This window comes from Globicephala melas, chromosome 1, assembly GCF_963455315.2.
Source record: "Globicephala melas chromosome 1, mGloMel1.2, whole genome shotgun sequence".
Lineage (NCBI taxonomy): Eukaryota > Metazoa > Chordata > Mammalia > Artiodactyla > Delphinidae > Globicephala > Globicephala melas.
In genome coordinates this window covers 186,483,836-186,508,819 of record NC_083314.1, presented here as the reverse complement: position 1 = coordinate 186,508,819, position 24,984 = coordinate 186,483,836, and the positions used below count along the sequence as shown (strand labels likewise).

The following is a 24,984-nucleotide window of genomic DNA, read 5'->3' as shown; positions in this document are numbered from 1 at the left end:
CATCTGGAACTGGAGCTGCTCTGAGGAGCTCCCTAACAACCCTGTTTCCCTCCACGGTAATTGTCCCGCGTAATGTTTGCGTCTACTCTGGACTTAGTTTAGTTAAATAATGTTTTCCTAGGAACCTATACATTTCATCCAGCCCTTCAAATTTACTTGCGCAGAAATTGAGAAAAGTAATGCCTTATGATTCTCTAAATTTCCTGTTATTTTGTCCTTATTACTTACAAAAAATGTGTCTTTGTGCTTTTTCCATCTTTCTAGATTAAGTTAGCTACTGGTTCATCTATTTGATTTTTGAAGAATTGTGTTTTGGATTTCTGAGTTCTTCCATTTTTCTATTCCTAATTCATTAATTTCTGCTCCTACTGTTACTAATTCCTACCTGCTGATTTTCTCTATTTTATTGTCTTTTTTTAACTTCTCAAGATGAAGATGTGCTTCCTATTCGTTGGTCAGTTATATACTCAGGGTGTAAACTTCCCTCTGGACACTGTATCCCTTAGGGGTTTCCCTGGACTGTTTTTGTCACAATTATTTTCTCCAATATTCTGCAATTCCAAATTTGATTTCCTGTTGGATCCAAGAGGTGTTTCACCTGCAGGGAATTTTTTTTTTTTTTTTTTGCGTTACGCGGGCCTCTCACTGCTGTGGCCTCTCCCGTTGCGGAGCACAGGCTCCGGACGCGCAGGCTCAGCGGCCATGGCTCACGGGCCCAGCCGCTCCGCGGCACGTGGGATCTTCCCGGACCGGGGCACGAACCCGCGTCCCCCGCATCGGCAGGCGGACTCTCAACCACTGCGCCACCAGGGAAGCCCCTCCTGCAGGGAATTTTAAAAAATTAATTTATAGCTTTATCGCCTTGAGAGTAGGTAATGCTCTCTATGCCACATCATAAACATTTTCTTGGTGACCTGAAATGTGATTTTGAGAAAACAAGGTGCAGCATCTGCTCTGGGGGGAGTCTGATTTGCGTCAGACCCACCTGATCATCTGCTCTGGAGGCCGTCCGGCACCCACTAGCCCTTGTCCACTTGGGCGCCACAACAGGAGGCTGGGACAGTGGCCTCATGTGTACCTGCAGATGTGAGAACCACCCCCTGCCCAGGTGGAGGTGGGCGGGGACGACTCGGGGCAGGGCAGACTTGGCCCGTGGAGCTGGGAGGATGAGCCCTCTCTGCAGGTCCCGTAGGCCTGTCTTCTGTTGAAGCTGCCTGGAGAGCTGGGAGCTTGGGAGTGGTCCCCAGACATCCCGGCTAACTTGACTGTGACCATCTGTGAACCTTTGGACCTTTCCAGCCTCAGCTTTCAGAACAGGACGAGCTTACTTCAGCCTCCAGTGAGAAAAAGGAAGCAGCAACACACGTGAAAAGCTTCTGGGAGATGCGCTCGGTGGTGAGGGGCTTGACAGCAGTTAGCTCCACCTTCCCAGCTTCTGCCCTGGAGGAGGCGGGAGAGGAAGCCGCGGGCTGAGAGGACCACTTGTGAGCAGTCCTGGCGCCCAGCAGGGCCAGGCGATGAGGCCAGGCGGCAAGGCTGCAGGGAGAGGGCTGCCCTCTGTGCCTTCTGTCGGGACACGTCCAGGCCCAGCTTCTCAGCCTCCAGCTCAGCAGTGAGCAGCCGGGGGTGGGAGGCACGTCGGGGGCTCCGCAAAGAGCATCAGGTCCTGGAGAGCTGTGGTGAGTCGGGCACCTGCAGGCTCAGCGCGGGGATCTCTGGCCTTGAGGGGATGGATGAGGGCAGGACGTCTTGAGGGGAGGACAGCAGGGGCGAACGCACCCCATGGCCCCCGGCTTTACCCGATGGCCCGTCCAGCAGTTGCGTTCGGGAACAGGAGAGAAAAACTGCGTAACTCGGACCTGGCTTCTTTGAAACCCCAGTGATGGGAGAAGGGTGGGCTTCTCCGCTCCCGCCAGGAGAGAAGGTTTTCCAAGCAGACTGGTGAGCGGGGGTGGCTCAGTTTAATCCACGTAGGAAGCGCCTTGACATCAGGCAGCTTCGCCGGAGACCTGCCGAGTAGACGTCTGGCTGCTCTGCTCATCAGGGGCCCCTCGGGGGGGCGGAGGGCTCTGCACGGCAGGTGGGGGAGGAGGCACTGGGTTCCCTGGAGAACAACCTTGATGAAAGCGTGGGTTTGGGACCCAGCTTGGGAGTTTTGTCCTTGAGGGGGCCCAGGCCCTGCAGGAGGCTGGCCCAAACGTCAGGCCAGGGTCAAGGGCTGCTTCACACCTGGAGAAGGGCTTCCTGGGCTGGCACCGTCTCCCCAGGGCCACGAGGGGCCGGCCTGAACCCCGTCCACCTTGCAGGTCCCAAGCCAGAGACAGGACTGGGGCTGCTCTCTGAGGCCCGAGCCCCACGTGTGGGCCAAGAGGGCCGCAGCTTTGGGGGCCAGGCTGCTGTTGAGGGGAGGGTGTCTGAGCCTCCTGGGATGGTGACTCAGGCAAGCGGGGAGCTCTCCGCTCTGCTTCCCGAGGCTGGTTGTTACCAGCCCACCCCAGGACTGGGAGGAGGGGGAGGGTGGGTGAGCACCTCCCCGATCTGGGGGCGGGGTGCACCCCAGGGTCCGGACGAGAAATGCTAACGACAGGGGGGCCCCACGGCTGGGCCTGGGGAGCGCTGGCTCAGTGGAGCCGGCAGCCCGAGGCTGCCTCCCTCCGGATTCTCGCCTTCAGTCTCTTCAGGCCGCTGTGCTCCGGGTCCACCAGGAGGCCGCCCTCAGCTGCCGTCCAGGCCTCTGTGTAGCGCTGCTCGTCCAGGCAGCGCTGCGCCCTGCACAGGAGCGCGTGGGCAGTGGGGGCCCGGCCTGGCCGCTGCCACAGGTTGTTCTGGGCTAGGGCGGGCGCCAGCCTGAGGGCCTGGGTAAAGGCCCCGGCGGCCCCGGCCTCGTCCCCCAGGCTCAGAAGCAGGCGGCCCTGGGAGCAGAAGTCCTCCACCCGTGCCTGGAGGTCACCGTCCCCTGAACCCTCTCGGAGCACGTGGTCCAGGTCCCCGAGTGCCCGGCCAAACTCCCGTAGCTCGGCTAGGCAGGCAGCCCGCCGGCGCAGGTGACAGGCGCTACCGCCACCTGCCAGGACGGCCAGTGAGCAGTAGCCCAGCGCCTGGCCGGGCTGCCCTGAGTTCATGAGGGTGTCAGCTTCCTGGGCTGCGGCCTGCACAGAGAGGACGGAGGGAGGAAGGTCAGGTCAACCCAGAACACTGAAGGCCCCTCACGGGCTGGCCGCTGCTTGTTCCCCAGGCAGAAGCTGCCCGCTCCCTCTGGAAGGGGTGGAGGCACAGCGTGGAGGCACCCGCTGCAATCCCTCCACCCTGCAAGCTCTCCCTAGGCAGGCCCTCCTCAGAAGGCGTCCTCCCCCTCCTCACAGCCCTACTGCCCCACCTGCGGGCCCAGCTTCTCTTACCGGGGTGACCTCCTCCTTCCCCTCCCCTTCCCAGCCTCCCGCCCTGCCCACCCACCGAGGCCGCCCTGGCCCCGAGGACAGAAGCAAACACCGCCTCCGCTGAGCCTGCTCCTTGGGCCTCCCCCTGCGCCTGGGGTCAGAAAAGCAGGGTCTGCTTTGCGCTACTGTGTTTCTCACTTCGCTAACCAATGAGCTGCTCCCGCAGGCCCTGTGGAGTCAAGGCCAGGGAGACACTCTCCGGGCGCCCCCTGCACTGCCAGCGCCTGCCAGCATGACCCAGGGGCTGGGGTTGCGTTCGCTCCCCAGGGACGGGCAGAGTGGTGCGTCCAGGAGGGCTGTGGTGGACTCAGCCCCAGCCTCGCTGGATGCCGCAGGGCCAGGCCAGAGATCAGAGGGCGCTGTCCGCCCTGGCACTTCTCTCCCTGGGGACTGCTGGATTGAGTCCCCTGCTGCCCCCGTCTGGATGGCGCTGCCCCCGTCTGGATGGCGCAGCCCTGAGGGCCGAGGCCTCTCCTCTGGCCCCCAGGCTCACTCTCCTTTTCTGAGTGTGACTGAAGCCCACTCCCCAAACCTGCCAAAATGCCTTACCTCTTCCGCCGAACTGGCCCGGATAAATCCGGTGGCCTCATTCGTCTCCTCTTGCTGCCAAGAGCCCACAGTGGCCCCCCACGGACTGAACGGGCACATTCCAGACCCTCCCTCTTCCATGCAGCCAGGTACTAGCAACGCCCCGATCCCCGCCTGTCCCCAGGAGAGCACAGGGCACCCAGCACCCGGCGGGCTGAACGCATGGTCCTGTCTTCCCACCAGCCCGACCGCGCACACAGGCTGGCGGGAGGCCGGAGGCCGGAGCCCGGGCTGGAGCCAGTTCGGCCCTGCTGTGCGACGCGGACCGGCGACCCATCCTTTCCGTGCAGCGCCCTCCCCACGGGCTCTGCGTGGTCCTCCCGGAGCTGGGGAAAAGTGCGGCGCCACCGGCCGTGCAGCCGTACTATCGCCGGAAACGGGGCGCCACTATTTCCGTCTCACTTCCGGGTTGGCCCTCGTCGCCCGGCCACGGCCAAGGTGGAGCGAATTCTCGCGGCACCGAATCTGGGGCTCCAGGCGGCCCTGCCTAGTGCTCTCCTCCGGGCCCAGGCCGTCGTTTCAACTCAGAGACAGAGCCCTGCCCAGCCCCGCCTTGTGAACCGAGAGACGCTCACCTAGCTCCCCGCTCCCAGCTTAGAGCCCCCCCTTCCCCCGCCTCAAGGCTCTGAGACCCCAGCCAGGCCCCCTCCTCCGACATCCCCGGGCTCCGCGGCCGCTCCTCTGAGTTCTAGGCCTTGTTAACACGCTTCTTGGCCCCCTCAGCCCTACGAGGGCTGTGCCCCCCTGCATGACCTATTGCTCGCTTCACTCCTTCCGTCCCTAACGCTCATTTTAGCCAACTCCCCTACTGACCCCGTCGTTGACACGCCTAGTGCGGTTTTCGTTTTCCTGAAGGACCCTGAGTGATAGAGCCCACGGAGGCATAAGGAGGTGAAGCACGTGCCCCAGGCCGCGCAGGGCTTTGATTCACCGGCTGATGCTTTTGGCCCCGCCCCACTCCAACCTGCTGGTCCCTTCAGCGCCCACCCCCTCCAAAGCCCTGCCTCTCCTGCTCCTGCCTCCAGCAAGTGAAGGGAATAAGGTGGCCAGACCAGGACGGAGGACACCCTTCCCTCTGCCCACCACCCCAAGCCCCTCCCCCTGCACTCCCCCACCAGCTGCATTTTGCCCACCTGTTTCCTGAACACTGAGATCTTTCCTGCCTCCAGGCTTTTGCCTTGGCGTACCTGTCGCCACCGTGGTCTCACCTCCAGGGCCGCCTCACACCCCCACTGCCCTGTCTCAGGGTCTTCCATACACTTTCACTCTCTGAAGTGAACTCCCCCTCCCCCGAAACAGTCCCCCCCCCCCACCACTAAGTTGCCAGGGCCACAGTGAGGGCAGTGGCTCCACCCAAGGCCTGGGGGAAGGTGCTCTTTGCTCTTGTCAGATGAGCAGTGGAACAATCACCCACCCAAGGAGGCAGCAGCCGCAGCCCAACATCCCTTCAGGGTCCCTCTCAGCTCGTGAGGGGCAGGAGCTGGCCCGCCACCCACGCGCTCACGGGGAGGGACACACCTATCCTGGCCTGACCTTGGGGCTGGGGTGGGCTTCAACGAGGGCCAGGTGTTCCTGCCTGGCTCAGTCTGGCTCTGAGGATGGGGCCCCCTCCCTCTCCCAGACCCCGAGTCAGCTGTGGCTTGTACGCCTCATGTAAAGAAGCCCTGAGGTCTCTGGGGGTGTCAGGGCTTGAGCTGGCCAGATCTGGGTGCCTCCCGCTTGAACCTCCATCCCACCCCATGTCCAAGTGAGATCAGGCGCACGGGGAGTTAGCATACCCGGAGCCCCGGGCCTGGGGGTCTCCCACCCGAGGTGCTGGAGAGGGGCTGGGCTGGGGCCTCCGTGGGGTGCTGTGCCCACCTGGGCGAGGCTCTGCCTCTCCGAGTTCTCCAGGAGATGCAGCAGGAAGCCGAGGTCCTGGGCGTCTGTCTCTGCCAGACGCTGCAGGTCCTGTGTGGCGGCCGGCACATCACCCTTCTTGAGCCGGAGCAGGCCACGCCGGGCCCGGGCCGCCTCTGATGCAGGGGCCAGGTGCAGGACTTTTTGCAGGCGGGCGCCGGCCTTCTCAAAGCTGCCTGTCAGGGATTGGGGAAGGACAGTCAGGGTGGAGCTGGGGCAGGGGGGCCACTGGGAAGCCCCGTTCAGCCTTTCTTGGTGCTGGCTCTGAGAGTGGCTGGCTGATGGAGGGGCTCAGCACCAGAAGGAAGGAGCAGGGAGCAGAGGGGCACGGTGACACCATGTCGCTCACACGGACTCACCTGATGACCCAGCCCCTCGACTTGGGGGCAGTCACTACACTCTTCGACCCCCAGGTGGAGTAACAGGACTCTAAGCCCCCTCACCATGGTCACTGCAAGGACCTGAGCAGGGCTGCATGGGATTAGAGCAGCCCCGGAGGCCCTGAAGGCCTTGGTGGGGGCATCTCACAGGCTTGCAAGTGATGATGACAGGCCTGTGAAACGCAGGCTGCAGAGAGGTCTCCCTTTCAAATTAGTGCTGGAATATTTTCAAGGTTTTGCAGGGAAGACCGACACATGTGGGCCTAAGACAATCTCACCTAGAGCAGGGCACTCAGTAAACATCTGCTGAATACACGCATGAGTTAATGAGGAGGCCTGAGCATCTGAGCCTTTTACGAAACCCCAAATCACTCCTTTGTCTCACCTCCTGGTGGGTAAAGCCACACGGAGGACTCATACGGGGACCAGGTCCTGGGATTCAGGCTGGAAGGGACCTTACAACCCAGAGTCCTGAGTCTCTTTCTCCCATTTTAAAGAAAAGGATCCAGGGGTGGGAGGAACAGGGACAGACGCCCATGTTCTGCGTGTCTGAGCTGACACATACCCGCTGCAGCCAGCACGTCTGCCAGGAGGATGTGCCAGCTGGGCTGCGCGGCATCGATCTCGATCAGTGCTTCCCCCGCGGCCAGGAGGCTCTGTGTGTCCTCGTTGCTCAGGCGGGCCCCTGTGCCCGGCAGCTGGATCAACAGGGCCCGGCAGCGGGATGAGAGGCCCTGCGTGATGAGGGCCTGGACCTCTGGCTTCAGAGAGCGGATCTCAGGGACCGCCGTTCTTGGGCTGAGCCTCAGAGCCGACAGGATGTCGTCCACAGCCTCCTGCAAGGGGAGGAGGCCAGGGTGGGTGGCAGAAGTGGCCCCAGCTGGGTATCTGTCGTGTTCCTCCTGATGCCGGGTGTTGGCGACACCAGAATGGGCAGAGGGCCCAGCTCCTGCCCTCCCAGCATGGGGTAGGAATGGGGGTCAGCCAACGTGAGGGCCCGTATGGTGAGCATTCATGGAGGGCGTGGTGAAACTGAGGCAAGCGTATCAGAGTTCTGGACGGGGGAAACGGTCTGGAACCCCAGAAGAGCCACACTGATAAAGAACCCGCTATGGCACAGAGGTGGGCTTGGGCTGGTACCAGAAGGGCCACGGGCCAGGGGCTGAGTGTGCAGCTTGGAGTGGCGGGGGAGGAGTCTAGAGGCCCTGACTGTGCTGTGGAAGCACACAAGGCCAGGGGGGAGGCTGGGCCCCTTTAGGAGAGCCTTGACCCTGGTGAGCCATTTGCATCTGACCTCTGACCTGGCCAACAGTCGGAAGCCATGGAGTCATCTTCAGGTCCACCCTCCTATTGGTTTTCTAGACCTCCTATTGGATGGTCTTTTGTTTTGTTTTTTTTCCTCCCTTTCTGCCTTCTTTTGGGTTAACTGAATAGTTTTAGTATTTCATTTTAGTTCCTCCATTGGCCTTTTAACTCTGCCTCTAACAGTTGTTGGCAGTTGTCCTATAAGCTGACAACATGTACCTTTATTTTTTGGCCCTGCTGTATGGCATGTGGGATCTTAATTCCCTGACCAGGGATCAAACCCGTGCCTCCTGCAGTGGAAGCGTGGAGTCTTAACCCCTGGACTGCTGGGGAAGTCCCCAAAATATGTATCTTTAAAGACACCATTCCATTGTCTTCTGGCTTCCATCGTTTCTATGACAAGTCAGTCATCTTTTCATACTGCTGTATGTAATGTTTCTTTTTCCCACTGGCTGCCTTGAATATGTTCTCTTTATCTTTTGTTTTCAGAAATTTGATCAAGGTGTGCCTAGGTGTGGTTCTTTTTGTGTTTATCATCTTGGGATTTGTTGAGCTTCTTGGAAAATTTTCTGCCATTATTTCTTCAAATACATATACATATACATCATATACATACACACATATATTTTTGCCCCATTATTTCTCCTCTGGGACTATAGTTATATGTATACTGGACTGCCTGGAATCATCCCAGAGGTCACTGAAGCCCTCTTCATTGGAAAAAGTCCTTTTCCCCTCTGTTCTTCAGACAGGATGATTTGTGTTGGTCCATCCTCAATTTTACTAACCGTTTCTTTGGCAATTTCCAACCAGCTGTTAAGCGCATCTGGTAAATTTTTAAAATTTTAGATATACTTTTCAGCTCCAGAATTTCCACTTGATTCTTCTCTATAGTTTCCATTTCTCTGCTAGGATTCCCCATCTGTTCACTCATTATGAAAACATTTTCCTTGAAGTTCTTCACATGTTTACAATCACTGTTTTAGCATCCTTGTATGCCAATTCCAGCATCTGAGCCATCTTCAGGTGGCTGTTCAAGACGAACATCTGTTTCTATTGAGTACTTAGTTTCCTTACTGTTGGCCACATTTCCCGGTTCTCTGTGTGTCTAGCAGTTTTTGATTTGGGGCTGGACATTGTGGATGGTACATTGTAGAGAGTCTGCACTATGTCACCCTCTCATAAAGGAGGTTGTGTTTTATTCTGGTGGGTCATTTTGGTTCTGCTGGACTTGGTTTTGTTCCTTGTGAGGGCAGGTCCATTTCAGTTTTGAACTTAGTCCTAAGATATGACCTTTATTTAGGGTGTGGTCTCAGCTAAGCGCCCAAGGTGTTCAGAAAGGTCTCTGCTCTGGCAGGGTCAGAATTCCAACATCTCCTGCCACGGGTGAGCTCTGCTGGGCCCCTGCATGTGCAGCCCAGACTCAGACAAGAACCACTTGGAATCCCATGAAGACTTCTCTGCACAGCCCCATGTTCTCCATTGCCCTTCCTTGCAAATTCCAGCGACTGCAGCAGCCTGGAACCCCAGTCTCTGCCTCCTCAGCTCAGCAAGCTGACTGCCCCACCTCCGCGTGCAGTAATGGGAAAGCCTTCCCAGGAAGAAAGGTTATCGCGGGGCTCCCCTTGGACTCCCCTGGTGCGGTTCCCCTTTCCTCCGGGATGGCAGTTCTCCACTGCCTGTTGTTCAGGGCCTGAAGACAGTTGTCATGTATTTTATCCAGATATTTTGTTTTCAGCAGCCCAACACCAGTTACCCTCTCCTAGCCAGCACTGGAAGTGTGCCTAGATACTTTTAAAGTCCAGCGATGGGGTTCTCCTGGAGCAGGTGTGTGGGGGATGAAGGTCTTGGAGAGACAGAGCCCTTAGATGGGTGGATGGGAAGACGGTCCTCTCCGATCCTTCCTACACTGTGACCTGGGCCCTACGTGACCCTGGTGCTGGCCAGTGGTACACCTGATCAGCTTGGAAAGTCCAAGTCTGTGCTGACTCATGGGGATTCCAGCTGCCACATATGGAGCCCTCATTAGGGACCAGGCACCACGCTGAGCATCTGACAGCACTGAATAAGCAGCCCCCTCAAGGCTGAGCATGGATGGCCTTGAACAAGCACTGCTCCCCGCCCCCCCTTATTTTACTGATGTTGAAACAAGGCTCAGAGGTGTTGCAGGGCCTGCTCAGAAAGCTAGAGGCGGGGGAGCAGGGCTCTGGATTCTGGACCTGGCGGGCTGGCTCAGAGCTCCTCTCTTGTGAAGGGCCAGAGGGTATGCGGTGCTTGGCCTCAGCCCATCCCCAGGAGGAGGAAGTTCATGGGTGTGACGATGCGACTCACAGACACCCAGGCTGACCTTCCCTGCCACGTGCCCTGCTGCCCTGGACAGAGCGGCGGGAGGGCTGTTTCTGAGGCGCCTCTCGGGGGAGTTGCTGGCATGTCGAGGTCACCCAGGGGTGGGTTCCAAGGGGTCCGCCTCCTGCAGTAGGGCCCTCCTGGCCGAACCCCACCTCTGTTCAATGGGCTTGTCCCCGAGAACTACAGGTGCTTTCCCAGCACAGGAAGGGGCCTGCATAGGGCTGGGCTCCCAAGCACAGGCGTGTGCCCGGCTGGAACAGAAATCAGGCTGCCAGGGCCCTTGGGGGAAACACAGACACCCTGACAGGCAGAAACACCATCTTGAGGTGCCGTCATCCCAGTGGCATCTTGGATCATTTTTCCTTGTCTCCTAAGATCCCAACCCTTAAGAAATTCAGAAACCTGGCAGGGAGGACACCTCTGGGCTGTACTTTGGCCCAGCGAAGCATCAGGGCAGACAATCGGTTTCAGTTATTCACCAACGACATCGCCCTTGGCTGCAGAGTGCCCTTGTCCAGGGCTGTTGGTTTGTGGCTGCACGTCTTCCCTTTGGAGGGTGCCTGCCCTGGGCCTGCAATGGACCGCCTCCCACCCCTGCCCCTGCACGCTGGCCACCCAAATCCGCAGGCCCTGTGTAGACAGCTCAGAGTGGCACCCAGGGGGCAGCGGAGGTCTCATTACTGTAAGGTGGGGGCCCCCTAGTACTCCTGAGGCTTTGCACATCAATCCATGCCGACTGAAGCGGGGTGGGGGGCACGGGGACTCTGCAGACGGAAGGGAAAGACTCCCCCAAACCGGGGATGTGATGGTGAGGCTCCCGTGAGCCCCGGTACCGGCGGGGGTTTGATGACTGACGCTCAGATGGCCTGGCCCTTCTTCCTCTCTCTGGGGGGCTGAGAAGGAGGGCAGCGCCTACCCTGGGCACCCCCACTTGCCCAGCCCCAGGTGGGGAGGGTGGGCCCGTACCTTCTGCTGGTCCAGGGCCAGGTGCAAGAGCGCCCGTCCGCACAGCGCCTGCACGTTCCTCGGCTCAGCCCTTAGCACGGAGGTGACGTCGAACATGGCCGTCTTCTTCTGGCCCAGGGACCCGTAACAGCGGGCGCGGGCGAGCAGGGACTCACTTGCCTGACTCCCTGGAGGAAGGGGGTGTGGCGTCAAGATGTGACCTCGGCTGGGCACGGCCAGGGTCAGTGTGTCTGCCCTCATCCAGGAGTTACTGCACCTGCCCTGGTGCTCCAAGGGGCAGCGGGAGGGGGTGCAGCGGCTTTCGGGTCACCTAGGGAGCTCCCAGATTGCTGGGCACCACAGCACACCAGGGAACAGCAGTCTGGATTGATCCAGGGGCCCTGGCTGAGGGACACGGGGAGCTCAGCCAGGAGGGGTGGCATCTGGGAGGGTTGGTGGACAGTCCGAGGGGGCTTCTGAGAGGTGGGGGCACTGCAGCTGCATCTGAAGTGAGGCCAGGCGAGGGGCGGGGGTGGGGGGAAGGGTCCACGGGGCAGGTCACAGAATGGCTGCAGCCGTGAAGGTGCCAGGCTGAGAAGGCCCAACTCTTTGACCCTCCTGTGGCTAGGGCAGGGCGTGGTGGGTGGGCTGGGCGAGCGGGGAGACCAGGCGCACACACACAGAGCTGCCCCCGCTATTCCTAAGAAGGGCTTCGGGGGCTGGGGCCCTCATCCCCCACGGATGGAGGGAGAGGGGTTGAGCTGGGAGAAGGGCCTCGTCTGAGTCTGGCCCTCCCACCCTCGGGGCCCTGGGTGTGAGCAATGGTGGCCCAGGATTGAGGAGAGGGTCCCAGCTCGGGTCCCAGCTCAGTTCCCAGCTGGTCGGGCCTCTCCTAGGCGTTAGCGCGCTCGCTGCAGTGAGCGGCCGGGAGCACGCCACGCCCCTGAGCCAAGCACATGCTCAGACTCCCTGGTGCCTGACCACACCCCCTCCCCCGCATGGCAGAGGCGCCCCTTGCCCCTGGGCACCTGGCACAGGGTGGGGGCCCCGGAGGAACGAGGAACGAGGGCGGCTCCTACCTGCAGCAAAGATGGCCAGAGAGAGGTAGGCAATGGCCTCCCTGGTGTGGGCTCTGCCCTCGGCACCGCCTGGTTGTGTCTGCAGGATGGCCAGGGCCCTCGCGTGGCAGTGGCCCTGTAGCAGCTGGCGGTCCTCATGGCGGAAGACGTCCAGGGTGGGCTGGAGGCAGGCTGTGTCTCCAGACTGGACCACCTTCTTCACCAGCTGCAGGCGCAGGGGCGTCACCACTGGTCCTCCCTGTGCCCCAGGCTGGACCAGTCCACCCCCATCCTCCGTGCAGGGGTGTGGCTCAGGGATGCAGCCCGCAAGGGCGCGGCTTGTGGGGGGGCGTGACTCGTGGGGGCGTGGCTCGTGGGCGTGGCTCATGGGGCAGGGACTGCAGGTTGCCCGAGCTGAGCACAGGGAAAACTGGGTCGGGAGGTGTGGGCCCCGCTCTGGGCTGCTCCTCTGCTGAGTGTCGGGAGCTGGGGCGGGGGGGGGGGGGCGGTCCCAGTGTCCCTGAGCCGTGCCTCCTTCTCGGTGACATGGAGACCTCGCCTCGCCTCACGGGCCCATGCGCCACAGGTCTGAGAAGTGTGGGGAAAGGGGGCTTTCAAGTCGTAAAGTGACAGAGGGCCCAGGGAGTCCTTCGGAAGGTGCAGAGCAGAAGCCCTGGAATCAATCCCTGCTCTGGGAGGAGCGAGACCCTCGGGGAGACATAACTTCACAGACGCCTGCCCGATGCTGCCCCTGCTGGCTGCACCTGTGCGGACGCCGGTCCCAGACCATCCTTCCCTCCCACCCCTATGGCCCAGCTCAGGGAGACCGGAACCCAAACCAGGCCAGAGCGGAAGAGGGAAGCTGACAGGCCCCACAGCCCTGCCCCAAAGCCTGGATCTGCCCCTGGAACATAATCTTCTGCCGCGTTCCAACAGGAAGCCCTCATAACACCTGAGGGAGGGGAGGCAAGCAGGGCTTGAGGGCCTGGGGCTCCTCTGCTCTTGCCCCTCCCCGGGACAGGGCTACCTCCAAGCCTAGTTTACTTGGGACTAAGCTCTGCTTACACTCAACTCATGGCCCTTTTTCCTCACAACACACGAAAAGCAAATACAGAGCGCCACTGCACGCTGGAGACCTGCTGGGCCCTGGGGTACCTGCTGCAGCTAATTCTCATGAGAACCTGGAACAGCAGGGCACAGACGGGGAGACTGAGGGTCAGAGAGGTGAGGCACCTGCTGGAGGTGGCAGAACCGGGGCTGGGACAAGCTTTGCCTGTTCTCAATTCTGGGCTGCAGGGCTGCAGGGTGTTGAGCGAGGGCCGGTGGAGGCCTGGTGCCCTCCACAGAGCTGTGCCCTGTTTCCATCTGTCCTGCCGTGGCCCACCGGGGCCCCCTCACCTGGCTGGCATCATAGGAGAAGCCCCTCCGGAGCTGCAGCAGGGCCAGCCGCACCAGCACAGGGGCTGCCTGAGGCCTTCGGGAGAGGGCCACCAGCAGGGCCTTGTGGGCGTCGTCCAGGCGGCCCAGGCGGTACAGGGCATCGGCCGCCAGGAGGCGCGAAGCCTCATCCTCCGTGTCCAGCTCCATCAGGAGCATGGCCAGCTGGTACACGCCACGGGCGTCCCTGTGGAGAGAGCAGCTGGGAGAGGGCTGACCCCTGTGCTACACCCCTCTCACCTGCCCAGGGAGGCAGGCTGCAGGCAAATCCTATCCCTGCACCTGGTCCAGGCAGCGCCCCTCCCGCGGGCCTCAGAGACCAGGTTCCTGCTGGAAGGGCCCTCGTGCCATCCCCAGAGCGCACGGCTGCCCTTTCCGACATACAGCCCTTGGCCCTCATCCCCCCCATTCTCCCCCACCCCGTAGGGTGGGCATTTTACAGATGAGAAACCGAGGCTGTATGCTGACTCCCAGCCAACCCTGCCTTAGCTTTCTTTTCTGTAAAAACAGGATAAAAGTGGCCTTGCACGGCTCAGGGGTGCCGTAGGCAGAGCTGGATAACACCCAGGGTGCCCTCTTGGGAATGAGAAGGAGCTCCCACTGGGAAAAGGGGCCGGAGCCTCAAATTTGACAGTTCCCAGAGAGAAAAGATATAAAGGGCCCCAAATCTCTTACAAGAAAGTTCCTCCTCAGCATCAAATCAAAGCAATGCAAATTAAGGAACTAGGGGGCTGAGGAAGCCTGCGTGCGTGCGTGCGTGCCTGTGCGTGCGTGTAGGGGCGAGGGGGCTGACGTCAAACATGCCCCCCCCCCCCAGGGGCCCCTCAGCTCAGTGCTTTTAGCTTTGCTAAAACACCTTCCTGCCACCTCCCAGCTACCAGAGAAATGCAAGTCAAAACAGCTGCAGGTTCACCCACTGGGCTGGCAAAGAATTTTGCGAAAGGAGCGTGAGGGCTGGAGCGTGTGGACTGATGGGCAGCTGGGCAGCTCCAAAGTCAAGGGCCTCGCGGGGGCTGTGTTCTCTGACCCAGGAGCTCCACCTCTGTCTCCATCCGTAGCACAGAACACTGCACAGGCTGGAGATTACCCGGGATGCGTTATAACTAAGAGCAGACGCCCTGGAGCCCGAAGGCTTGATGGCACGTTCACAGGATGAGCTATGGGGCTGCCCAAGAAACGTATCTAGGGACCAAAGAAGTGTTCATGATCTAGGGAGTAGAACAGGTGGGATGTATTTGCACACAGAGCACAAATTCAGTTTAGTGGACTCCATACGCACAAGGAGGAGGAAATGTAACACTGAGGAAATGTAACAAGGAACAACAAGGAAATGTAACAGTGGGATGACAGGTAAGTTCTATTTTTTCATTCCCGTTTTTGCGTTTCTAATCTTCGTTGACAACTAAGTCCATAATGCATCCTGCCCTTTGGGACCGAGGGTCCTAAGATCCGGGCCCCGGCGCTAAATCTAAGGAAATCACCTGGCAGCTCCCTGCCTCAGTTTACTGTAAGGTAGTAGGAAACACACCGCGACTAACTTGGAGGAGACCAGAATGAAGCGGCAGCCCCGGGCGTGCACGGGTCTAGTTTTTACCCTTCCTGCGCAGCGCGGCTGTCGGTCTCCGCAGCCTTGTTCCTGCGGCCTGGCGCGCTCTCGGATCCCGGCTCCGGCCTCCGCTGCAGCATCCTGCGGCCCTCTTCCCGCAGCACGGTCATTAGCAGCCCCCGCTGGTTCCAGGGCACGTAGGCCTTTGTGACAAGCAGAGCTTCCTCGGGCCGCAGGCGGCAGGCGGTGACATAGTCCAGCGCGCCCAGGAACGCACTGCCCGCCAGCACCCGCAGCAGCCCGCGGCCGCACAGGGCTCGCACGCAGCTACCAGGGTGCGGCGGCCCCAGCTCCACCACCGCCTGGAAGTCCTCCTGGGCGCGCCCCGCGTCGCCGGCGTGCAGCGCGCAGAAGCCGCGCAGCGCCAGCAGGGGCGCGCGGTCCCCGGCCCGGTCCCGCGCACGGTCCCCGGTGCTCCAGGGCCGCAGCAAGCGCTCGCACAGAGCCCGAGCGCCCACCGCGTCCCCCCGCAGCAGCAGGCACTCGGCCAGCCGGGTGCCCAGTGCCAGGCGCGCCCCGGGCGGTGCCACGCGCCACAGGACCCGGAGCGCGCGGGTCACCGGGGCCAGCAGCTCGCGGCCCGAGTCCTCGCGGAGCTCGGGGCGGCTCCGCACGGTCTCCTGGAAGCGCGCGAAGCCTACGTCCGCGGCCTCCTGCACTTGCGCCCGCAGACGCTCCCGGTCCCCGGCCGAGAGCACGGCCTCTAACTGCCTCCGCGCTCCTGAGGGCCTCTCGGAGAAGGCCTCGTGCAGGTCCCGAAGGAGGTCCTGGGCCCCGCTGTCCAGGAGGAAGGTCGCGGCAGCGCGTGTGACCAGCAGGGTGGCCCGACGCTCACCTGGAGAGAGGACAGAGGTGTTGGTCCTGCCTGTTGGGCCACGTCCTCCAGGGGAGCCACCTGCAGACCCCAGCCCTCCAGTGCTGGGACCTTCTGAAGCCTCTCACGGCGATTTCCTTGAGTCTCCCAGAAGCCCAGGACATGGCACCGGAAGGATGAGTGCTGGCAGGAGGCCCTCAGCCCATCAGGGACAGAGCAGGCTCAGAAGGGGGCAACCAGGGTGGGCCTCCCTAGCAGCTCACCTAGCACTTGGGTTCACCACTTGCTCGCCACTTGGGCTCACAGCCAGCCCAGCAGCCCCGGGCATTTTGTCACAACACCCCTGGCACTTGCAGTGATGGAGTTTAGGGCTGAGTTCCCTCTTCTGAGAGCAACCCCACTCCACCCCTGCCCCCCAGGTCAGGGCTGAGGTTCTGAGCCTGTGACGTTTTAGGGGCCAGCATCTTTGTTTCCTGGCTTCTCTGGCCACGTCTTTGAAATGAGATCACCCCATCAGGTTCCGGAAAGAGGGGTGATGCGCCCAATGCCGCTTAACGAGCGGGGAACGTGGGGATTTACTGCATCTTGCCGTGCCTCAGTTTCCTTTTCTGCTTTATAGTGGGAACGAGGATGGTCTCCGTTCACAGGGCTGCGAGGACTGAATGGATTAATGTGTGTCCAGGCCTGGAACCAGGACTGGTGGGTGGCGTCACTCAGTGAGCTTTCCCATCAGCAGCGGCCTCACCTCCACCGTCCCCATACTTTCTATCCGAGCAGCGTAAACATGTGAATTGGGGCTTGTGTGAATGGGGGCTTTCCGACTGGTGAAGAAAGCCAGGCCACCCCATCCCTGCCAGGCAGGTGCGTGCTGTTGAAGGAATCGCAGAAAACCCAGTGCTGGTAGGAGCTCAAGGTCATGGGTGCCCACCCTTATGGCATTATAGGTCAGGAAAGTGCTGCTGGGGAGGGGAGTTCTCAGGGCCCGGCGAGTCGCAGTGCTGGGGCACTGAACCTCCACTCCAGTGCCTTTTGCACAGACTCCTTCAGATCTTCTCCTTATAACCTAACTCAATAGCCACAACAGTAATAATCCTTTACACTGAAACAGGAGAGGGCAAAGCCTTCACGTCTGCATGGAAGCAAACCTGCTGCTGCCCTGCCCTGTTGCCATTGTGGGTAAGTGTCACAACACAGCACATAGCCAACTAAAAGAAGCATCTTGTGCCCTGAGATCAACCAAGCAACCAACAACAAGGTCACCCAGTCTACTCCTGGTGGCCAAATTTAAAGAAACTTTGAGACTTCCCCGTCATTTACTAAGTCCTGAAGAAAACACCTGTATCCCTGATTTTTGCAATAGTTCACGGATCCTAGGGAGTTGCAGCAGATGGAGAGCCCATGGGGCCTGGGGGGCTGGTTATTATTTACCCACATGGAAGTGTGTTCTCTGCTCTGTTTCTGAGACTCCAGTTGCACGCGTTAAACTTCCAGCTATTGTCTCATAGGTCACCAGGGTTCTGCTCACCTTCCTGCTGATCTTCCTATTGAGTACTTTCTACTGTACCTCAAGTTCACTGGCTCTGCTGCTGTCTCCAATCTGCTCTGACTTTTCCATTTCAGTTGTGTTTTTCAATTCTGGAATCTCCATTTGGTTCTTTCTTTTTATAGTCCCCACCTATCTACTGAGATGCCACAACTGTTCACTCACTATGACCATATTTTCCCTTAGTCCTCGAAGATATTTATGACAGGTCCTTTAACGTCCTTAGTCTGCTAATTGCGGCCCTGGGATCATCTGGAGGTCAGTTTCTGTTGACTTCTTTTTCTCCTGACTGTGGCTCACCTTTTATTTTCCTGTCTCTTTGCATGCCTAGTAATTTTTTAAACTGTACACTAGACATCTGGTTGATTCTTTGTAGAGACTCTGGGTTCAGTTGTCTTCCTCTGAAGAGAATTGATTTTTGTTTCCGCAGGCAGTTGAATTGGCTAGGATCAAACTCCAGATTCTCTGCCTTCTTTATTGGACAGCAGCTGAACTCTCCATTAGTTCCTGCAGCTTCCAGCTGTTGCTTTCTTAGGCCACCCAGTCTCTCCCATGTGTGTACAGTTCAGTGGTCAGCTGAGGATTTAAGTGCCTTTCATACACAGATTTGGGGTCTTACCACCCTTCCCCCTTGAATGTGGCTCTCTCTTTTTCAGGATTTGCCTTCTAACTTTACAGTCACTTTTCTCACCCCCAACTTCTGTCATGTGATATCTCAAGCCAGTAAAATGGCAACTTTCTGTCCTACATGGAAAAAACATGGATTAAGGAGGCAACACGCTGCAAGCCTGCAAAGCTTACCTGTACAGTCTTCATCTTGTAGGGGTCAGTCTCCAGTTTCTCCCTGCATTTGGTCACTGTTCGGTTGCCAACTATTTGCATTTTATATTTTGCCCCAAGTTTATAATTATATGTGGGACACACAGTTTAGTCCAGCTACTTCACCGTTATTGAAAGCCAGAATCTTTTATTGTTAGATTTAAACATTTTGAAAATCTGGCAGTGGGGGAATATAAAATGCTATAATGCTACCCCACTGTTGTTCTAATTTTCATTTTCCTGAGTGCTGGTAAGGCTCATTTATTTAAAAAACCTTTCTAGCCAATCTGCTGGGTAGAAAGTGGTGTCTCATTGTTTTAATTTGCATTTGTATCATTACTATGATGTTGAATATTTTCCGCCCGTTGTTTATTAGCCATCTGTGTTTTCTCTTTTGGGAAATGCATTTGCCAATTCTTGTACTGGATTTTTTTTTCCCTTATTGATATGTAGGAATTCTTCAAATACTCTGGGTACTCATCTTTTGCCCACTGAATATTTTGCAAATATTTTCTTCTGTTGTGGATTCTCCTCTCATTTTCCATAGTTATGGGCAAAACAGAAGTTAAAAATTTTCAATTTAATCAAATGTATCAAATTTTGCTTTACCGTTTCCACTTTTTTTGTTCTCTCTCTTTTTTTTTTTTGCGGTACGCGGGCCTCTCACTGTTGTGGCCTCTCCCGTTGCGGAGCACAGGCTCCGGACGCGCAGGCCCCGCGGCCACGGCTCATGGGCCCAGCCGCTCCGCGGCATGTGGGATCTTCCCGGACCGGGGCATGAACCCGCGTCTCCTGCATCGGCAGGCGGACTCTCAACCACTGCGCCACCAGGGAAGCCCCTCCACTTTTTTTGTATCTTAAGAAGCCCAGCTGTACACAGAAGTCTTAAGATGTTCTCTCATATTTTCTCTTAGAAACTGGAAAACTTAGCTATTAACATGATTCACCTGGAATTTACTTGTTTTTGCGCGTGGTTAGAGGTAGAGCATCAGCACCATGCAGTGGATAACACGGTCCTCTTTTCCCCATAGATTTGCAGTGCGCACTCTCACATATTAAGCTCCAGACAAATACAGGTCTACTTCTAACCTCTCTTATTGGTTTTATTAGTCTATCTATCCCTTAAGTCAATATCCTCTGTATTGATTATCATAGCTTTGTATTAACTGGTAGAGAAAATCCTTATGCCACCACCTTCTTCTGCATCTTCTCCCCCTCCCCCTCCCCTCCTCCCCCTTCCCCTCCCCCTCTCTCCCCTCCTCCTCCTGCTCTGCTTCTGCTCATTCTTCTTTGTCTTGTCTATTATGGGTCCTTTGCCCTTCTATTATAATATCAAGTGTTCCTATCAATGGACAGTGACTATCTCTCTGCTTATATACGTATAATTTATTCTCTTTTAATAAATTTTATAGTGTTCTCCATTAAGTCATATGACTCATTGAAATAAATTATTTTCTTTTGCTACAGTAAATGGTGTATTTTAAAACCATAAAGTTTGCTAACACATACATATGGAAACTTAAAAAAAAAAGATTCTGAAGAACCTAGGGGCAGGACAGGAATAAAGACACAGACGTAGAGAATGGACTTGAGGACACGGGGAGGGGGAAGGGTAAGCTGGGACGAAGTGAGAGAGAGGCATCTATATACACTACCAAACCTAAAATAGGTAGCTAGTGGGAAGCAGCCGCACAGCACAGGGAGATCAGCTCGGTGCTTTGTGACCACCTAGAGGGGTGGGATAGGGAGGGTGGGAGGGAGGGAGATGCAAGAGGGAGGAGATATGGGGATATATGTATATGTATAACTGATTCACTTTGTTATAAAGCAGAAACTAACACACCATTGTAAAGCAATTATACTCCAATAAAGATGTAAAAAAAAATTTAAACAAACAAACAAAAAAACAAACCAAAAAACCCATAAAGTTTCTATTTGTTGCTGGTGTCTATAAACATAAATACTTTTTGTATCTCCTGCTAAATTCTATTCCTATATCTAATACATTCTTGTTGTTTCTGTTGGTGTTTCTACATAGCTAATTATATAGTCTGAAATAATGGTTGCTTTATCTCTTCCTTTCTAGTCTTACATTTTTTTTCCCTCATTGCCTTGGCTAGCATCTCTGAGCAATGATGGATAAATGGGGGAGTGGGCAGCCACCATGTTCTTGATTCTAAACTATCACATTAAGTGCGATGTTTTGGTTTTGATAAATTTTATCTTTTGCAATTAAGTAAGCTTTCTTCTATTCCTGGTTGTTTACATCTTGGAGATGTTAAATATTATAAAATACTTTCCCCTAATTTATTGCAATGATAATATATTCTTCTTTCTTCCATTAATGAATGTAGTAAATTGCATTATTACAGAAACATAAAACTATAAGTCTTATATTATTCAACTCAGTTTTGGCTAAAGGATGCATCAAAAACCAATGCTTTGGGCTTCCCTGGTGGCGCAGTGGTTAAGAATCCGCCTGCCAATGCAGGGGACACGGGTTCGAGCCCTGGTCCGGGAAGATCCCACGTGCCGTGGAGCAACTAAGCCCGTGTGCCACAACTACTGAAGCCCACGCGCCTAGAGCCCGTGATCCGCCATGAGAGAAGCCACCGCAATGAGAAGCCTGTGCACCGTAACCAAGAGTAGCCCCTGCTCGCCACAACTAGAGAAAGCCCACGTGCAGCAAAGACCCAACACGGACAAAAATAAATAAATAAAATAAATTAAAAAAAAAAAAAAACCAATGCTTTGACTCAGTATGCAGTTGTATCAGCTACTATTGCTGTGTAACAAGCTACCACAAAACTTAGTGACTTAAAACGACAACCATTTCTATTTGTCTGCTGTTCTCTTTCAGTTTGGGCTGAGCTGGCAGTCCTTCTGTTGGTCTCACTGGGGATCACTCCTGTGGCTAAGGCCACCTGGTGTCTCGACTGGACAGGAGGGGTAAGGTGGCCTCACTCACATGTCTGGGGCCCTGGTGTCGGCCGTGGGCTGAGCCTCCCTCTCTGTGTGTGCCCTCGTGGTTCACTAGTTAGCTTCCTTGCAGGGCACTGGGAATGTTGCAAGAGGATGGAGGTGGAGCCTGGCCTCCAGAACCACACGGCATCACTTCCACTATTTCCTGCTGGTCCCAGCAAATCTCAAGGCCAAGTGAACTCTGCTTCCATGCTGGGTGGAGCTGCAACCATGGCTCTGTCTCTCACCTACCCCAGTAGCTCTTAAGGAGGAGCCTTGAACGAACTGGAGACGGCTGCCCTGGGGACTTTCAGAGGATAAGCAGTCAGGGAACTGAGGCCCCTGGAGGACGTGAGTTAAAGCTACTCTCGTTCTGTATCTTGTCCTCATACACTGAGTGTCCTTGTGTGTCCACGTACTGAGAAGGGCTGAGCATATTCCCAAATATGGAAGGTTTTGTTCGATGTTTCCAAGGACTTTGGATAAGTAACCTGGAGATTCGAATGCACTTGTTATTGGAATCTACATTTGTAAAAAGTTTGTTACAGGAGAATGTATTTGTTCACATGGTAAGCCATGCTAGTGTGGGTGGGGATAATAAGGTGACTCCCAGTGACATAAGTGACTCTGTCCTAATTAATGCAGCGATCCATAGTGAAGGCTCGCCTGTCGCTGCAGAGCCCAGGCGGGACAGACAAGCTTCCTGCAGTCTCTGGGAGTGGGGGTGGGGTGGAGCAGAGTTTTTCTAGAACACTGTTCCTCAAGGCTGCAGCTCTTTGGGGATTCTGGGTCTCTGCAGGGGCTTATCTGGCCATTGAAGTGGAAGACGCCCTCCACCCAGGGGGTGCTGAGCGCCCCCAGCGCACAGGCCGCTGCCTGTCTGTGCTGTGGGCACCAAGGGTCTCCTACTCAGGATTCTTCGTGACTCGAGCGTTTCTAGGTAATTTATAGCAGGAGGGTTTCAGCGTATCTGGTCTGGCATATTTCCAGAAAGAAATTGGCCCGCTCCGTTTTCAGTTCTGTCTGGCCCCCCTCTCACCCTGGGGTCGCCAACAGCCTCGCGGGACACACAGACGCGGCCCGCCCTCCACGTGGACTCAGCTGAGGCAGCTCTGAGCGCGGTGCAGCTCTTTATCTCGCAAGCACCCTCGTCACTGCCCTGCAGGCCCCTGAGCTTCCGCCTTCTTCCTGTCCTCCTGTCCGCTTTGCTGGGTCCTCTTTTGGTGGAGAGCAGTGCGGTGGGCAGTTAGGAGCACCCGGGGGTCAAATTGCAGCTTCTGTGAACACCCTGTGCGCCCCTGGCGGCCCCACGGGCACGTGGGGATGTGCCTGCACCCGCCTCCGAGGGGTGCTGTGTGGATGCAATGAAAATGCTATCAAACCCGCACAGTGGCTCCGCCCACTGAGTGAATGGCAGGCCCCTGCCCCCCACCTCTAGGTGTCCGGCTGCCCCACTCTCTCCCGAGCTCCCTCCCGATCTAGACCTTGACTTTAAATCCCTTCCTTGTGTGAATGATCCCCAAACCCCTTTTTCAGACCAAGCCCCCACTCATCTCATGAGTTGGCTCCTGTGTCCAGCTGCCTAATGACACGTCCACTTGAGGGGCTCAAGGGACACTTTTGGGGAGCGCTTAGCGGGTGACAACATTTTCAGGGCTTGATACACAATTTCACTGAATCTGCACAGCAACCCTCAGAAGTGGGCGTGGCCACCACCTTCACCTGCGCACGGGGAGGTGGAGAGGCGGCAGGGAGCCGGGAGTGTGGCTGCCGGCTGGCGTGTGGCTCCCGCACGCTCCCAACCACACGCCCCACTGCCCCCGCCCCCGCCGTGAAGGCGGACACAGCGAAGGGGCCTGGTAGGAGAGTCATCTCAGACTGGGGGTGTCTCCAGCCCCTGGTGCCCCCTTTCCCGTCCGCTCCTCCCCGGCCTCTGCAATCCAGCTGCTGAGGGCGAGCTCTTAAAATCATTGCGGAACCTCCTTTACGCCCCCGTCCTCTCCCCATCATTACATCTGGCCACAGTCTTGTCGTTTCTGTCTCAGTGATAACTCAGACCTGGACCGCGCTCCAGCCTCCAGCAGGTTCTGTTCTCAGTCTGGCCCCCGTGGCACATTCTGCGCACAAGAGCCAGAGGAAACTTTAAAAATGCAAATCAGAGCACCTCACTCCACAGTTTGAAACCCTCCCATGGCTTCTTGCTGCCCTGAGGATAAAGTCCAAAGTCTTTCAAGGCCAGGAGCGCTTAGCCACCGCTACTGTCTTTAGCATCTCCCGGCTCCCTCTGCCCCCATCGCCGCCCCCGCCAGCTATTCTGGCTCCATTCAGTGGCAAGGAACCCCAAGTACTTTCTCACATTCTGTTTCTGCTGTCTGGAATCCTTCAGTCTCAGCTCAAACGACACCTCCTCCAAGAAGCCCTCCCTGGCCATGAGGCTAGAGCAGCACCTCTCACAGTCCATTTTTCAAAGCACAGATTTTGTTTTGCTTCTTTTCTTGGTGCTACATAAGGTCAGGGGTCTTTCTGTTTTGTCACTGTGGTGTCCCCAGCACCAGCACAACTCCCACCCCCACCATAAGCAGGACTTAACCATGCAGTGAAGCGATGGTGAGAGCAACCTTTGCCCCGGCCCTTAGGGGGTGTGGAGGGCACGCCTACCTTGGGGTCTGCTGCCCGCTGAGGCGGCCTCCAGGGCCCGGCTGCAGGCCGCCTGGCAGTCCTCATACCTGCCACCTTGGAGCAGGGCTTCGGGCGACGGGGTGTTGCTCCAGGTGCCCACAGGGTCCAGGGCTGCCAGGAGTCTCCGACAGTCGGTCTCCTGCTGGCTGGCACCGTCCCCAGCCTCCTGGCATCCCGAGATGTAGTCCTGGAGGGTGCTGACCACAGCGGGGAGGTAGGGCTGCTGGTGGGTGTGAACGAAGGCCACCACCCGGTCGGCGCTGGCTGCAAAGGCCTGGAGGTAGTCGGCCACCCCGGCGTCCACCTGTGTCCCGGACAGGAGCCAGGCCAGGGCACGGGTCAGCCGCAGCTCCAGACTTTGCTGGGAGTGAGCGTCCAGCAGGGCCCCGCAGCGCTGCACCACCTCCCCGTGGTACCCGTGGGCCAGCAGGCCCGCCAGGGAGTGCAGGGCTGCAGCTGGGTGGTCGGGGCAGAGCGTGGCCAGGAAGGCGCGGGCCAGGGTCCCCGTCAGAGAGACCACCGCCATGCCGTCCCAGTGGATGGCCGGGATCTGGCTGTCACCTCGGCACCAGGCCTCCAGCGTGGCCACCACGGGGGGCCCCCGAGCCCCGGCCAGGGCAGCTCGGACGCTCCGCAAGGCCGAGGGGGCGTGGCAGCTGAAGGCAGCCAGGTAGAAGGCGGTGGCCAGTGGTGTCTCCCCCTGGGCCAGGTGCCGGTCCCCCTGCCAGCAGAGGCAGGCTGCGAGCTCCTGGGCCGACATCACGCCCACGCCTCAGATGGGCCCATGTCCGGTCCTCACAGCACCTGGAGGGGGGAGCGTGGTTAGTGCGTGGGTGGCCGGCAGCCCACCTGCCCTACGGCCTCCCAGCCCTGCTCCAGAGAGGCTTCCTGCCCCTCCCCGTGGAGACCCCAGGGCCAGCGCAGAGCCCCCGAGTGAAGGCAGGGTGAATTCAACCGTTAAGGGGTATGGCAGTGCCTGCCTTGCAGGCGTCTCCGTGGGGCTGGGGCGCCTCCCAAGCCGGGCCCCCAGCCGGCTCTTTGCCTCTAGGTCTCAGCTTCCTCTTCTGCAGAATGGGCCCACTCAGCAATGGGCCCTCTGTGGACATCTGACCCCGGAGGCTCCACCCAGGGAGGAGTTGGGTGGCCCTCACTCCACCTGCTGCC

The 24,984-nt window shown here is 57.6% G+C and overlaps 1 protein-coding gene across 1 annotated transcript; it reads right to left on the bottom strand.

The window, feature by feature from the left end:
- Window positions 1-2,621: 2,621 nt before the first annotated feature.
- Window positions 2,622-24,580, bottom strand: TTC34 (tetratricopeptide repeat domain 34). Its single transcript, XM_030865856.2, has 8 exons — window positions 23,800-24,580; window positions 14,993-15,839; window positions 13,360-13,585; window positions 11,983-12,187; window positions 10,925-11,091; window positions 6,870-7,140; window positions 5,886-6,100; window positions 2,622-3,149 (listed from the first exon to the last, which is right to left on the bottom strand). Exons 1-8 carry the CDS (start codon window positions 24,578-24,580, stop codon window positions 2,622-2,624), a joined length of 3,240 nt encoding a protein of 1,079 aa, XP_030721716.2.
- Between the last annotated feature and the right edge of the window lie 404 nt (window positions 24,581-24,984).

Excerpts from the sequence above, each read along its gene's own strand:
- TTC34 (XM_030865856.2), bottom strand. The coding sequence starts at position 24,580 with ATGTCGGCCCAGGAGCTCGCAGCCTGCCTCTGCTGGCAGGGGGACCGG. Across the intron at positions 12,188-13,359 it reads TCTCCTATGATGCCAGCCAG|CTGGTGAAGAAGGTGGTCCA; the intron begins GTGAGGGGGCCC and ends CTGCGCCTGCAG. Across the intron at positions 7,141-10,924 it reads TGGCCCTGGACCAGCAGAAG|GAGGCTGTGGACGACATCCT; the intron begins GTACGGGCCCAC and ends CTCCCCTTGCAG.